This window comes from Erithacus rubecula (assembly GCF_903797595.1).
Source record: "Erithacus rubecula genome assembly, chromosome: 5".
Taxonomy (NCBI): Eukaryota; Metazoa; Chordata; class Aves; order Passeriformes; family Muscicapidae; genus Erithacus; species Erithacus rubecula.
In genome coordinates, this window is record NC_136687.1 from 37,464,342 (window position 1) to 37,478,181 (window position 13,840).

General features: G+C 40.6%; 1 protein-coding gene across 2 annotated transcripts; it reads left to right on the plus strand.

Moving 5' to 3' along the window:
- The first annotated feature begins 1,628 nt into the window (after positions 1-1,628).
- On the plus strand, positions 1,629-6,313 carry NPY1R (neuropeptide Y receptor Y1). 2 transcript variants are annotated; one of them, XM_079305721.1, is made up of 3 exons: positions 1,629-1,707; positions 4,462-5,293; positions 5,411-6,313. In XM_079305721.1, the coding sequence occupies exons 2-3, from the start codon at positions 4,595-4,597 to the stop codon at positions 5,867-5,869; spliced, it is 1,158 nt and encodes a 385-aa protein (XP_079161847.1). In that variant the 5' UTR covers positions 1,629-1,707; positions 4,462-4,594; the 3' UTR covers positions 5,870-6,313. The 2 variants fall into 2 exon arrangements, with proteins under 2 accessions (XP_079161847.1, XP_079161846.1); XM_079305720.1 differs by lacking the exon at positions 1,629-1,707 and adding an exon at positions 4,180-4,201 and having other exon boundaries at positions 4,363-5,293.
- The last annotated feature ends 7,527 nt before the right edge of the window (positions 6,314-13,840 follow it).

Consider the following 13,840-nt stretch of genomic DNA (forward strand, 5'->3'; position numbering starts at 1 on the left):
ATAGGGAATCTGCTCTGGCCAGCAGTGGGTTCATTTTGGAGTCACATGAAAATGATTCTGTTCAACCTTCTCACAGAAGTCACCCCCACACTCCCCAACTTGCCGTGTAAACTCAAGTCTCTTATTCTGAACTGGTCTTAAAAATGTATCTCTGCCTTGGATACGTGTTGGCAGAGTACAACAATTCTGTATCACAGAATGCTTGTTTTAATTTTTTAAATAGATGTCTTGACCATATGGGTAAGAGCATTACAGGGAAGTAGTGGGAACATCCTGGCACAACAAAAAGGCTTTTTCTCTGCCTGACAATACATCTATTGCCCTTAAAAATATCTTCATTGGACAACTATTCTTTTTGTAGTGTGGATGAATCATTCCACGTCTGTATGTGAGCAGTGAGACATCTCAGTTGTACATGTCCAGGAGTGTCACTGCTTCAGACATAAAAACACTCTTTATGAGACCTGCAGCTTGGATCCCTGCCTAGGCATACCTACTTTTGCCCTGCTCAAAGACAGACGCATGCTAATGACCCACATAGGGCTGAAGTTCTTGAGAGGCATTATATACAGCCGGCACTCTCCTTCTGGCTGCTGCTCTTAAAATGCCAGCAGCACCACTGGTTTATAGCAGCCGTGCAGTGTGCCTGCTGTTTTCTTTCTGGCATTGAGGACTGCATTACAATGCAGTTGAGTCGAGCTCCTGTAAACACAGTCTAAACATCAGCCTTATTCTGAGTACTGAGATCTTCCTGTGCGGCTCCTTCTACAAAAAATGTCACAATCATTCGCTCTGTGCAACTAATTTTTTAGCTATAATTAACCTGGTTTCTCAATTGAGAGTTATTCATGACACAACAGTGCAGACATAATAGGTGCATGCCTGAGGGTAAGAATGTAAGAGCATGCAACTCCTTACACAGGAAAATTCATCTGGAACCTGGATGAGTTAGGGAACTTCTGTTTACAAGAAATACAAACACCTATTGCAGTCTGCAAGTTTTGTCAAGGCATTTTCAAAGTGTTGCTTATGTTTATCTGGGTAATTTCTCACAGACTTGCTAGCTTTCTGTGTCTTTTATGCCCATTGATGTAGATCAGGGCAGTGCATTTTGTGTGACAGCAAGATTTTTCAGCAACTTGACATTTCTATTGGTCCAGTCATAGCTATTCATGATAAATGCAGACCAGAAACTAGCTGTACTGGTTTAAAAAGCTGAACCCAAACTTTGTAACTTGCTCCTTATGCTTAAAATCGCTCCCTTGTCCCCTTTCCATTTCTATTTCCATCTTTAGTTTGGCCACAAGATGGCAATAACTTGCAGACAAAATGAAACAGGCAGACCGATTTCAAACTGTCTCCCTTCCTGAGCTTTCCCCTGCACTCTGCCCCCAGCCCCCCTCTTTTGTTTCAGCATTTAATTGCATTTCTTTTGGAATTACTAGGCAACCCACCCCCAGATGTGCAGTTTAAAGGTGATGTGCTTGCAGTGTGATTTTCAGGATCTACTCCGTAGAGCACCATCATGTGATACTGGGGTAAGGTGGAGTTCAGCTTTAAGAGGGGGGAGTCTCCAGCCTTCTTCACCAATCTCTAGGATCTGACTGGAGAAACACCAAAGGATCCTTCTCCTTTTCCTGCTCCTTCTCCATCCAGCTCCTGGGCCAGCCCCTGAGCAGACCAAAGACGGGGCAGAGCAGTTGCAAGGTGAGTTTCTCCCGTGGTTGCTTTTCCATGACTCTGGGTGGTTGTGTGCCAGTTAGGCTGGTGTTTGCTTGCTGTCTTAGGTGCAGGTGACAAAATCCAGGGCAGGGTTAGGCTCTAGGTAGAACTTCTGAGAAGCTGGGTGAACCATCAGCTTGGGTTGACAGCATTTAATTCTTGTTTTGGAACAGCTCCGATAGCTTTACTGTGCATTTCCATTCTCCTTACAGCATATTATTTCAGCCTTTTTGTCGTTGGGTGCTAAACTTTTGACCAAAATCTCTCACACAGAGAGGGGACACTCTGCAATCATCCAGAGGGGTCTGCAGAGCTATCGGCTTTCACCATGCCAAGCCATCACTCAGAGTGGGGAGGGATCTCCTTCCTGACTCAGGAGCTGGGGATTTAGGAGAAAAGAAACAGTGCAGCTGTCTGGGAGACTGAACTTCATGCCTCTCTGTTTTCTGGTCCATTTTGCAGAAGGACAGGAAGGAAGGACTCCTCATCACTTGACAGCAGTGCTGTGGTTCTGGGCTGGTTCCTAGATATGCTCTTGCACAGATCAGAGAGGTTGCATCTCTGCTATGGGAAAGATGAGGGAAGAAGGAGCAATGGCATTTTCTGGTTTAGAGTTTGATATTTAATAAATAAGCAAGAGCAGAGCTTGGCTAAGGGAGTAGAAAAACCAAGAGCATGAAACCATGGACACCTTATTGCTGGGGGCAGTTTGGCCCCGGCTGGCGAAAGAACCTGCCCAGTTCCCTCCTTGCAGGACATGGCTCCTTGCCTGCTCTTGCCATTATTTCATCAACTCACAGAGCTGAAGTGCCCACCTCGTGCTATACAAGTGATAGTAGAGTCCATGATTAAGTCCAGATGTTGATTTCAGACTATGATGAAGTTACACTGTGAGAATTGAGGAGCCCCAGCTCTCCAAATCAGCCACACACTTTACATTTGGGTAAAGCTCCTACTTCTGACTGTGACAGAGTGATGTTTCATGGGATCTTGGGGGTGGAAATTTCTTTATTGGACCCTAAAACAGATTTGATGGACTAGAAGATCTGGTAAATTTAGTTAGCAGAGGCAGAAGGTCTGAGACATAATACCCAGGCTCATACCTAGATCACTTGGAAGTTGGAGTAGTCAGACCTCAGACAGAGAAGCCTTTTGTCTGAAATCATTGCTGTCAACTCTCACAGTAAAATGTCACTCGGAGGCAAGCTACATTGCCTGTTGGAGTTTTGTGTAGCCTTGTGGTGACAAGAAGGAGCCAGCAGAGGCAGCTGGGGTTAGCTCCTGACAGCAGTGAGGGGCATGGCATTGGCATGTGATGGCCACTGGCTGACCCTCAGGAGGAGCTGGAGCTGCAAGCCCAGCCCTCACACTGGCTCTGCCCTAGGGAGGAGGAAGCTCTGGTGCCCAGCATGTGACTGGTTAAAAGGGTGTCTGTCATGAGTAAGAGACAAAAGCAATTCTTCTCCAGAGACCTACATTATACAGAGATTTATATAAAGTATCATTTAAGAACAAAAGCTCCCCTATTCAGGGTGACTTCTAATGAAGTACGTTTTAGCGGGCAATGTTTTTACAGCTTTTGTGATAAATGCTGTATGAAGTCGCATTTGAAACCCACTTGTGTGAATTTTAAGTGGCATTACTTTCATTACCATAACCTAAGGTTAAGTGAGCAATAAATTTAGCTCATGGGAGTGGGCAGAGAGAAAGTTCCACATTCAGTGTGGAATGCAGTGCCACTAATGATGCCCAGATTCAGTGCCACTAATGGCAAGTTGAAGTGAAGGTGTGTGAGGTTATCGATTGTTTTTTAACTGTTTATCAATTAATTTTATTTTATTTTAAAATTTGCCTTCTGAACACATATGCTTGAGTTTCAGATTTTTAAAATCCAAGGCCTTGCAAAGGGATGGTTATTTAAGCATGCCTATTTCCCTTGCATGGCAAAAAAAAAATTCTGCAGTGTTTAAAATTTGCCAATTTTTGTCTTTTGTCCTGTACTCTTCTTTCTTTGCTGCACAGCCCTGCTAGCTAAGATTAAGGTGTTCAGAGTTCCTGATTTACCTTTGACTCGGTGCCAGTGCTGCTGAGGGCACCTGCCACTCAACATCAAGTGTATGCGTTACAGAAAAAAAAAAAAAAAAGCAGCAATTGAGTCATTTTTCCACCCGTCACATTAGTCAGATGGGCTTCCCCCCCCACCATGTGATGCCTGGATATAGTTTCACTTAGAGCAGTTTGAGAAAGCAGACGTTTGCAGATTACACTTGTGAAAAGGAGATGTAAAACATCAAGCGGAGGCTACGCTGGTGGAAGGCTCAAATTGCTTCGCGGCTCGCTATTTCGTGCGACTTGTGCCGGCGGGAACGGGCCGGGCTGGGCTGGTGTCCCCGCTTGCCGTGCGTCCCGCGGCTCGGTGCTGCCTGCGGCGGGAGCGGAGGAGCGCCCGGGGCCGGCGGGAGCGGCGGGAGTGTCGGGAGTGGCGGGAGCGGCCGGGAGTGTCGGGAGTGGCGGGAGCGGAGGAGCTGCGGGAGTGTCAGGAGTGTCGGGAGCGGAGGAGCTGCGGGAGTGTCGGGAGCGGAGGAGCGGCCGGAACGGAGGAGCGGCGGGAGCGGCCGGGAGCGGAGAAGCGGCCGGGAGTGTCAGGAGCGACAGGCGCGGGCGGCTCCGCTGCCGCGGGACGCGGGGCAGGCTCCGTGCCCGGCGGTGACCGGCCCCGCTGCTCTCCCCTTTCCGCAGGTGCTGCGAGGGACATGCGGCACGGACGAGCGGGCTCGGCCCGGGCTCCGCTGCGGGGCTGACGGGCGCGTCCTGAACTCGGAGCGGTCTGGATGAACGCGGCGGCGAAAGTCGGCGGCGAGTTGGAAACAACATGAATACCTCGGTTCTCTCTCCACTGGGAAATATTTCCGGTCATCTGAATTTTTCGGAGATGAACTCGCAGATCTTGCAGTTTGAGGATGAAGATTGCCATGTGCCTTTAGCCATGATCTTCACTTTGGCCTTGGCTTATGGGACTGTGATAATTCTGGGAGTCTCGGGGAATCTGGCCTTGATTGTCATTATTTTAAAACAAAAGGAGATGCGCAATGTCACCAACATCCTCATTGTCAACCTGTCGTTTTCTGACCTCTTAGTGACCATCATGTGTCTTCCCTTTACCTTTGTGTACACTTTAATGGACCACTGGATTTTTGGGGAGGCCATGTGCAAGCTGAACCCTTTCGTGCAATGTGCTTCCATCACCGTCTCCGTCTTTTCTTTAGTCCTCATTGCTATTGAGCGCCATCAGCTGATCATAAATCCCCGCGGCTGGAGGCCAAACAACAGACATGCCTACATGGGGATTGCTGCCATATGGATTTTAGCCACAGCTTCCTCTTTGCCTTTCCTGATTTACCACGTATTAACAGATGAGCCCTTCAGAAATGTAACGTTTGATGAATATAAGAACAAATATGTGTGCTTGGACCTGTTTCCCTTGGACACTGCCAGGCTTTCTTACACCACAACGCTTTTGGTGATTCAGTACTTTGGGCCACTTTGTTTTATATTTATTTGCTACCTGAAGGTAAGATAGAATCCTCTTGCAATATGTAATTCATTCTATCTGATGTTTGTTAACCCTTGCAAAGATGACAGTGGTAGGTTAATTTATCCCATGTGTTTCTCTTTGAATTTCCTGCAGATATACATACGGTTAAAAAAAAGGAACAACATGATGGACAAGATGAGAGACAGTAAGTACAGATCCTCTGAAACCAAAAGGATCAACATCATGCTGATTTCAATAGTGGTCGCATTTGCAGTTTGCTGGCTGCCTCTCACCATCTTCAATATCGTGTTTGATTGGAATCATGAAATTCTGCCTGTTGCTACCTGCAGCCACAACCTGTTGTTCCTGATTTGCCACCTCACTGCCATGATCTCCACCTGTGTGAATCCCATCTTCTACGGGTTTCTCAATAAGAACTTCCAAAGGGACCTTCAGTTTTTTTTTCATTTTTGTCATTTCCACTCCCGTGAGGAGGATTATGAGACTATAGCCATGTCTACCATGCACACAGATGTCTCAAAAACCTCTTTAAAGCAGGCAAGCCCCATCACATTTAAAAAAATAAATAGTGATGATGATGAAAAAGTATAAAGAAGTAATAAAAGTTCTACATCAAACTGCAAGAAGTGTGATTGCAGGTGAAGTTTGTCCAAGGACAAGCACAATTGCATAACGAGTACAAAAAGGGTAATGTTTTTCTTCCTTTTCCAAGGAACTTTGATTGTTGTTGCTTTGAAATTATGTGCTGTGCATTTCTGACCCTTTTACTGCTTTAGTATAGAAGTTATATCTGAATTTTATTGTAAGATATAGTCAGACCTGCTACTACCTATGGTTTTCATCAGCTGTTTTTGTTCTGTTTTCTTTGTACAGTTCTGTGCTTCAGCACAAAGGTTTACTTATTGATTTTTTTTTTCAAAGAAGTAGTCTTCAGGAGTGTCCATTTAAGACCATTAGAAAAAATATGAACCACAGGGACACTGTCATTACAGAGGATATCCACCAAATAATAAAATTAGAAAATTCTGATTTGAATTTATTTTTTAAATTCATCTTTTGATTGATGCTAAAATCCTGTAAAATCAGTTTAGGTATGCAAAAAAAAGAATTATGTAAAACCTGTAGAATATGTTTAAATGGGGACATACAGTTGTCTCATTCAAAGAGGCAATTTGGGCTGTAATCACTTAGTTTCAAAGACAGGATTAAGAAATTCTGTTCTCATTTACAATAATGAAACCCTACAGTAATTCCACAGAGAACAATGGGATAACTGATGCTTCAGCACAGCAAATGAAAACATAAATGGGGCTTCAGTCCCAAATGATTACAAGTGGTTTTAATAACACAGGCTTTTTAATTTAAAAAATCCAAACCCCATCTTCATCTGGCATCACTAAGAGGAGTTATTGGGATGAAATGCATCATCTGCTCTGAGCCTGTGAACCATGTAAATTCTCCTTAAGCCCTGTGTCCAGAATCTAGAGGGAGATGGGACTGTTTGCTGTCTGGACAAGGTGCAATTTCATCCTCACAGGTGACAGAGAAATTCAGGTCTAGTATTAAAAAATTAAGATTGGGCTACCTGAGTCTTTTCATAGTAATTAGTGTTGACCTATATAAATTATGTATAGCCTCATAATACTTTATGTTCAGGTGCAATGGCATAAACCTGGATAATCTCCAAGACAAAGGATAGTTTAATGAAGACCTGCAAAATTTATAAGAAGGATATGAATATAGTTTGGGTATAATTGGTATATTTAACTTTCAAACTCACAGTTCCCACAGTTGGTTGAAGTGTGGAAACATTTGCCAAATATACACAATAGATCTCTGTTACTGCTTAAAATATGTATCCTCTAATTACACGAAATATTCATGGCTAGATCCCAGTTGAGGGAAAGCATATAACTTGACTGCTATAAATGAAATTACAACAATACCAGCCAGCTGAGGTTCTGTGTCATGCAGTGTACTTTGCTATATCATCATGTCTTTTTGAATAATCAGCTTTTTAAAATACTATATAAGACCCTACTTTCTTTCAGCAGGGTCACTTTAAATCATTCTGGCAGACAAGAGGGTCTTTAAAATGGATATAAATGTAAATGCAACACAAACGGAAGTCCAATGTGATAAATTTCTGAGCAAAAATATCTCAGGATACGAGATGTTATGGTGAATTTAATGTGTTCTAAATTTGACATAGATAAATGCCTAAGAAATTAAAATTATTTGGGTTGCAAGCATTTAAAAGTGAAACACTGTGCCTTGTGCTGTCTTATAAATAGTGTAGAATATTAAAGTAGCAATGTGTTCTTGTGCATTATAATTCCATGTATTTCTCTACTGTGAGATAATTTAATTTAAAAGCAGTTTTCTGTGCTTGAGAACAGAGGCAGAATGTAGAAAATTAATTATAAGACAGAAGGTTCTTTCAGAGCTTTGCCTTTTGTATTTTATGAGATTTCCTTTTTCTTTGTGCTTCTCCATGGAATGTGCTGTTAATAACTTGACAAGGGTTTCCTGAATTTACTTCTCTCTCACTTTGCAACAATTTTCATATTTCAAAGGATATGTATTTCCACAATGAGATACAATGTACAAAAACAGCCATGGGTTTTTTATTAAGAATATCACAGGGTTTTTTTTCCATTACAAAATGTCACTGTTTATTTTATGGCTTTTTTATTATTTTTCTTTTTATTTTAAAAAACCACTTTTTTCAATGTAGTGCAAAAAGAAAATTGGCTCAGTTGAGAAACTTTCCAGTTTGTTTGCTGCAAATTTTGGACGAAGCTGAATTAGGTGCTTATACAGAGATGTAGAGAAGGTTAAAGGAGCCTGATGGTGCTCAGGGACCTGAACCAGGTGTGTCCTAAGATTTGGAGGTCTCCAGTGGGATAGCAAAATAATTCTTCCTATGTCAGCATTTCTCCTGCTTGAGGTACAGTCTCAAATCATGCAGCCCATCTGACTGTGTCATGCTGTCTCCTGAGAATGCATGTCAGGTGTTTTTTGCCCACCAGCACCTAATAAGCAGGGCAAACTGTAAATGGGAGCATTCCTCCTGCTCAGCTTTGTTAAGCTCAGGACCCTCTGCACTGCTCTCCTAGGATCAAACTTCTTGTGTTTCCTCACTCCCCTGCAAGAAGCCTTTCTGCTAAGGATGCAGTTTAGTGCTTTGTCACACAAATAGCACAGGGCACTCTACCTGTAATGACAGTGGAAATGAACACTGTGAAGACTGTTCTGCAGGAAAATGCATTTGGAGAATTTCAGAGGCGAAAGCAGGGTTTTTCTGAATAATTTTTTATGAAGACAGGGATAAAAGTAGTCTCTCTGAGGTGCTGACCTCACATCTTCAGGGCGTAGCTCAGATCTATGGAGAGCAGTGTTTTTGTCTTTGGTTTCATGACTTGATGCTGGAGTTCTCCAAAGCTATCCCTTCCCAACAGCCAGCTACAGTACCGATCCTCTTTTGCATTTTCAGAGTCCCAGCATGGCTTCTCCTCTATATGCTAAATTTCTTTACACGGTAAGCTGACAGGTTTCATGTTTCACTATAATTTTTCAATCATTCTTGATTGATATTTATTTCTTCCACACGCTGTTTTGTCAAACATCCCACACTTCAGCACATGTTGATTCCTGTCTCAAAAGCCTGAAGATCCCTTTTATTCTTTCAGAGTTGTAGAAAAGTTTTACTGACAGAAAACAGAACAGTGAGTGATCTATAATGTATCTTATTATTTATGTGTCATACATTTAATGTCAAATCTCCAGCCTTAAATGACAAATATAACTATTTAATAAGCATCAGTATTTGCTCCATTTGTCAGTTATTTTAGCATCTTAAACGTCACTTTGATCGACCACAAACATTTACCATTTCTACATAATCTAAATAAACTAGCATATTTGTATATCATGTTAATAAATACCTCTGTATTCCTATTTTGCTTTTTTCCCCAAAAAATGGTTGTGTCATTGTTACTATGTACAATAATTCATGACTTTCACATCAACATTAAAAAGGATAATAAGAAAGGAAGTGATTAATTGACAATAAAACCTGCCTTTGATAGGCTAAGGAGAGAACTGGAAATTTGAAAATGTATATCTCTATGTATGTAATCTACCCTGTCTTTATGACCACATAAAGAGAAAAGATTTAAACCAGGAATAGAAATCAACATGACAGAACCCCCAAGGGACTTGAGCTGATGCTGACTGCATCTCATCACTGATGAAGGTGTGAAGGGCTGACTCTGTGGTCTTGCACTACAGTACCAGCTATTATTAATGCATCCTAAAGGGAAAATTTGATTCTGATTCATATTCAGACTGTAAATCAGTAAGTGTTTCAATCCAGGCCTGTATATCAAATTCTCATTTTGACCTCAGAGAAATAGATCAATGAAACAGAGAATTTTGTTCAAGTTAACCGTTTACCTATAGGCATTCTACTGAATAAAACTGCATTGCTGGCTGGCAGTTCACTCTTTCCTAAAATCAGATTTTAGATAATAGCTTTTTACAGAAATAAGTTAATGACATATTGTTATTTGGCTTTGCTATTTTTTTTTCTGGGCCTCATAATGCTTCAGTTTAAAGCTTTCCTTCCTACTTGTTTGTATCAAAGAATTTACCAAAGCAGTGCATAGAGAATGAAGAAAATAAGGAGATTTTCCATCTTCTCTTCTTATTTTTAAAGCATACAAAACAGTAGGAAACACAAGCTTAAATAACATCTCTGTCTGCCACAGATTAAATTCATTCACTTGAGTGGAAAGGGGAGAGGAGTAATAATTATAACCAAATGATTAATTTTGTTTACAGTCATTTCTCAGTTGAAAGATATACACAGTTGCAAGATATAGCATGCCCACTTCATTCTTGTGTTCTTTAATATGTGGTATCTGCTTCCCTGAGTTATTACTAATTAGCCTAGTAATTACTAAAGTTGACGCGAAAGAAAATTCTTCTATACAGGTCTTCCAGAATTTCAAATGCTTTAGTATAAGATGAAAAAATGTGATCATCTTTGGCTCTTACACTTTAATTAATCTGTGGTCAGGAACCACTTTTATTCAGTATTTATGCCCATGCATAGCAGTGTTAATGGTCTGACTGAAGTTGATATTTCAAACTCGGGAGTGCATTCACAAAGAAGCAAGCCAAGGGCACTCACACCTGCACTACTCTGGTGCTATGCATTGCCAAAATGTCTTTCCCTCAGTTGTCTGTATAGCTGCTAAGTGGCAGGACTGCCATCTTCCAGGGCAGCACTAGGCTTGGTGACTGCTGCCTGCCTTCCTCCATCTGCCGTGGTGCTTCTGCTCTCGTTTGTATTTCACCCCTTGCTAGCTGCTTTCTGAGGAAGCTGGTGAAATTTGTACTCTGATTTTATAAAGTGCCTGAGTATGTGATAAAATTCAGCTCTGTTCAGGACAGTCCTTTAAATAGTTTCTTTCAATGAAATTATCTTCCAGCAAGTGTCTTATAGGCAAGATTCTCAAAATTTAGAAATAAATAATTTACAACCTGTGTAGGGAATATGTCCATACAGAACATCCAGCTCATTGCAGCAAAACTGACAGCACACACTGTCTTGTGTTTTCCAAATAGCTGAATTGATCTGGTAATTTATCATAGGTCAGGCTTAGTTACAAGAATGTGCCCCAGGTGAAAACATGTCTGAAAGTGCTGTACAGGAGATATTCTGCATGATTAACTAACTTGCTACAAATTATGCAACATTTCAGATATACAGGGAAATAGAGTTTGGAAGAGAGACAAAAAGCAGATCTAGATGAAGTCTTGATGCCTTCTGTCAGACACAAAAAACTCAATGGAAGAATCAGATATTAATTTATTTTGGGGAGTTAACAGACTGACAGGTAAATGTTTTTGAGCAAAGTGGTGCTCAAAGAAGTATGTATGATAAAGAGGTTCTCTGCTCCCATTTCCAGAAAAAGAATATGGATCTCTATAAATTACTCTGAAAATATATTTTTAAATACTCTTTACCTTGGATTAATCTAAATTTATTTTTGAAACAAAGGAAATAAAGTGGTTTTGGCATAGTGGAAAAACAACAGCTTTTCATTGCACCCACCCAGTGCACGAGTCCATTTGCTTCTTCTGCACAGCACGGAGAAGGTTTGTTTATGGCAGCAGGAGTAACCTGCTCAACAAAGCCCTCCTTGTCTCTCTTGGCTCATATCCACACTGATACAGTGCTGTTGTTTTTCCCTTTGCAATCTTCCCTCCTGCCCCAGCCTCTCCCAAGCTATGAAACACTCCCAAGTTTTTATTATGCTGTTTGTGTTGTTTCTTAATAAAAACTGTCTGTGAAAACATGTCCTTGAAAGATCCTATTCAGTGTGTGCTTAAACATATGGGTGAGTAGCCATAGAGGGCTTGTAGAAATGTGACTGACAATGTGAAAATGTTTCAGGCAATAGAGAAGTTTAAAATATAATTGTTGCATACTCTTATTCAGCCCTTTTAATTTAAAGGTGTTTCTATAATTTTAATTCATGTAATCTAAATGTCAGCTTAGTTTACACATCTAGAGTAAACTTCCTTTTGGTGATCAGCCACCAGAAACATTCAGCTAGAGGAGACACTGGGTAACTCACTTTGTATCCTTACCTTTACAGCCTCTCACTTGCCTATAAGCTTTGTTTGTACTATACGTGAACATATATATGGAAAAGTCTTCACTTCTTTCTCTTGAACACTAGTAAAAGTTGTATAATTGTGTAAGAGACAGGACTGGATTGCCTTTTCTGATTTTTATTTCCATTTTTATTATGAATGTAAGGTTTGAGGGTCTTCAATTAAGCTTTGATTTCTTATAATTTTGGGCACAGCAGTAGTCATCTGGATGTCAGTCACTGACATGCCTGTAGTTAGGTGACGAGTGACAGCCTTAGAGCCTCACCTAGAACACTGGAGGGTTAATGAAAAGCTTCCCATTGACTTCAGTGAGCTTTGAGTGAGGTACTTGTTTTAAGTGACACTAAGGTGAAGTACATGTCTGAACATCTGCATTTGTCCAAGGGACAAATTAAAAAGTCAACTGCATCTGGCTCTTCCAGTACAGTTATCCTCTTAAGTTCTTCTGTGAGTTTTACTCTGATGCATTTTCTTGACACAATTACAAGTTCAATGTATCTGAAGAGCTGCCTGGCTTACTGATTTAAACCAATTTGCTTCACAGAAAATTGAAGAGGGTACTAGCAATTTATCACTAGCAAAAGTGTGGGCTTTTTTTTTTTTTTTTGTGGTAGTGATGATGATGATGATTACTACTACTGCTGCTTTTTTACTACTGCTGCTTTTTTTACTTTATTAAAAAAAAAAAAAAAGAAGATGACTAACAACCAGACAGTGTAGACTAGTTTAAATTTGAAATTCACTTCAGGCAGTAAGGAATTTCAGTCTGCAGGACAGGCTCTGCATTTACCTGCTAGAGGTGCACCTTTACCAGCAATCATGAAAAACCACTGCAAGCTGTTGCTTAAAAACAAGTATCTTCAGAATTAGATAAGGGCACATTAAAGTCAGCATACAGAAACTTGAATTCAAATATTAATGGTTTTTGTAGTGGAATTCATACATTCAGATAACCAAGTGACTTCACAATATTATAAAGCTTGAGGCTGGTCTCATTCATTATAGTCAAATGCTGCAGAAACATCTCTGATATTGTTCAGAATTTTATGGTATGCATGAAGCAGGTAAATTAGATCAATCTCTGAAGCTGTCAGATTGGTTTTTTAGACTCACAGATTCTATCTTGCCTAGGATTAGGGTAACATAAGGAAATGAAATACCTTGGCTTTTGAATTCCTTGATGATTTTCATTCAGTCTTGACAAATTTGCTGAAGCTTTCTGACAGTGAAATGGTATTGGATAAGCTGAGTACCTGTTATTTTAATAAGGTTATTCTTTTAAGGAGGACATACACATTATAGGTGTTAACATCCAAAGTCTTAAATTCTACACAGTAGAATATAGATAAATATATTTGCTATCATTTATAGAGCTTGTTAAAATTTTCACGTCAAATAAATTTTATAAATTTACATAAAACCGTTAACTTTAGCAGTTCTTATGTGTAGACCATGTTGTTAGAATAAACAAATTAAGCAGTCTTGACTATGGAATTTGTTTTAGTGAGAGAGTTTTGGTTTCTCTTCCCCTGGGACCCTGTCTGAGCCCCAGTACCTGCATGGGAGACATGGGATGTACCTCACTAGGTGAGGCCAAGGTATCTGTGCCAGCAGGACATTGATTTCCTAAGAAGGGCTTTAAACAGGGAGTGATGTTAAATTCAGACCAGTGCCAGCAACCTGTGAGACACTGAGGAACAGAGCTGTACAGCAAAAGGCCTAGAGTGGTGTGAATGAATGCAAACACAAAAAAACACAATAAAGAGCTTAAATGGTCTTAAGCATTTTCAGAAAGCAAAGAAGTGCCTACAAGACACCAATCTGAGAAAAATTCCCCAATCCTTTCTGGGAAATTACATGTCCGAATGTCTC

What these genes read in the sequence shown, in the direction of transcription:
- NPY1R (XM_079305721.1), top strand. Translation starts at nt 4,595, where the DNA reads ATGAATACCTCGGTTCTCTCTCCACTGGGAAATATTTCCGGTCATCTG. An exon ending in TATTTATTTGCTACCTGAAG is followed by an intron (nt 5,294 to 5,410) that starts GTAAGATAGAAT and finishes AATTTCCTGCAG; the next exon opens with ATATACATACGGTTAAAAAA.